We start from the raw sequence: 783 nt of genomic DNA, 5'->3' as shown, positions 1-783 counted from the left end.
CTTTCCCTTTGCTGCTCATCTTGCCTTGTTCTCTCCTTCCAGCTCGTATCGCCTCCCAGCGGTTGACAACCTTCTGCCCTCGTGAACAGCTTGCACATTGCACTGTTCAAACCATCCTTTCTCCCGCAATTTTGCCATCTGTTAGCCACTGCTGGCAACATCCCTCTTTTGTTTCGCAGCACTGCGGACTGTTTTCAGTTTGAGCTCAAACCCTTAATTCAGATGCGGCGATGTGATGCGAGAGCAGAAACGACAGACAGCGAAGTCCTGGCGGCAGTCGGTCGAGGCCCTCAACAAGGCTCCATGTTGTAGGACCAAACCGCATTAGACAAGCACGCTTACCTGCAAGCACTCGGGACCGACACTAGCCCTGCCTCGCTCACTGCTCTAGCAAACAAGCCAACCTGCCTTTGCGCACGTGACGATTTCTGCTGGGACCGACACCGTACCTAGACTCCCCGCAGCCCTGGGCCAACTTTTAGTATCAGCCTCCATTTACTAGAGATAATAATAATACTAATCATCATTCTTATTATTTTCATTTTCTGGCCCCCTTCCTGCCCGGGCCCAGTTCACCCATGCCCGTATTGGCCCTGGCACCAAACCCCTCCAGCTCCTCGCGAGCCCCACCCCCACGCGGGTCGCTCTACACATGACACAGCAGCCCCCTCCCTTTTCCAAGCCCCGCCCCCTTCTTTCTCACGTCATAAGCAGCGGTCACTCGTGGCAACGCCTCCGAGGCGGGATCAGAACGCTGCGAGTCCCTCTCTACACCGCTACCGA

General features: G+C 55.4%; 1 protein-coding gene across 2 annotated transcripts in view; it reads right to left on the bottom strand.

The window, feature by feature from the left end:
• Nucleotides 1-783, bottom strand: part of LOC102386416 (leucine-rich repeat and IQ domain-containing protein 3-like) — a 70,989-nt gene extending 70,206 nt beyond the window's left edge. The window contains exon 1 of one of the 2 annotated variants that reach the window (XM_006021773.3): nt 704-783. In XM_006021773.3, the coding sequence (XP_006021835.2) occupies nt 704-708 (5 nt within the window). In that variant the 5' untranslated portion in view covers nt 709-783. Of the gene's footprint in view, nt 1-342; nt 597-703 lie in introns of those variants that run through there. The other variant, XM_025201822.1, reaches the window with a different exon arrangement.

The sequence above is a fragment of the Alligator sinensis genome, unplaced genomic scaffold (genome assembly GCF_000455745.1).
Source record: "Alligator sinensis unplaced genomic scaffold, ASM45574v1 scaffold853_1, whole genome shotgun sequence".
NCBI classification, from domain to species: Eukaryota; Metazoa; Chordata; order Crocodylia; family Alligatoridae; genus Alligator; species Alligator sinensis.
Note: the sequence above shows the minus strand (reverse complement) of the source record. Positions and strands in the feature narration are given on the sequence as shown.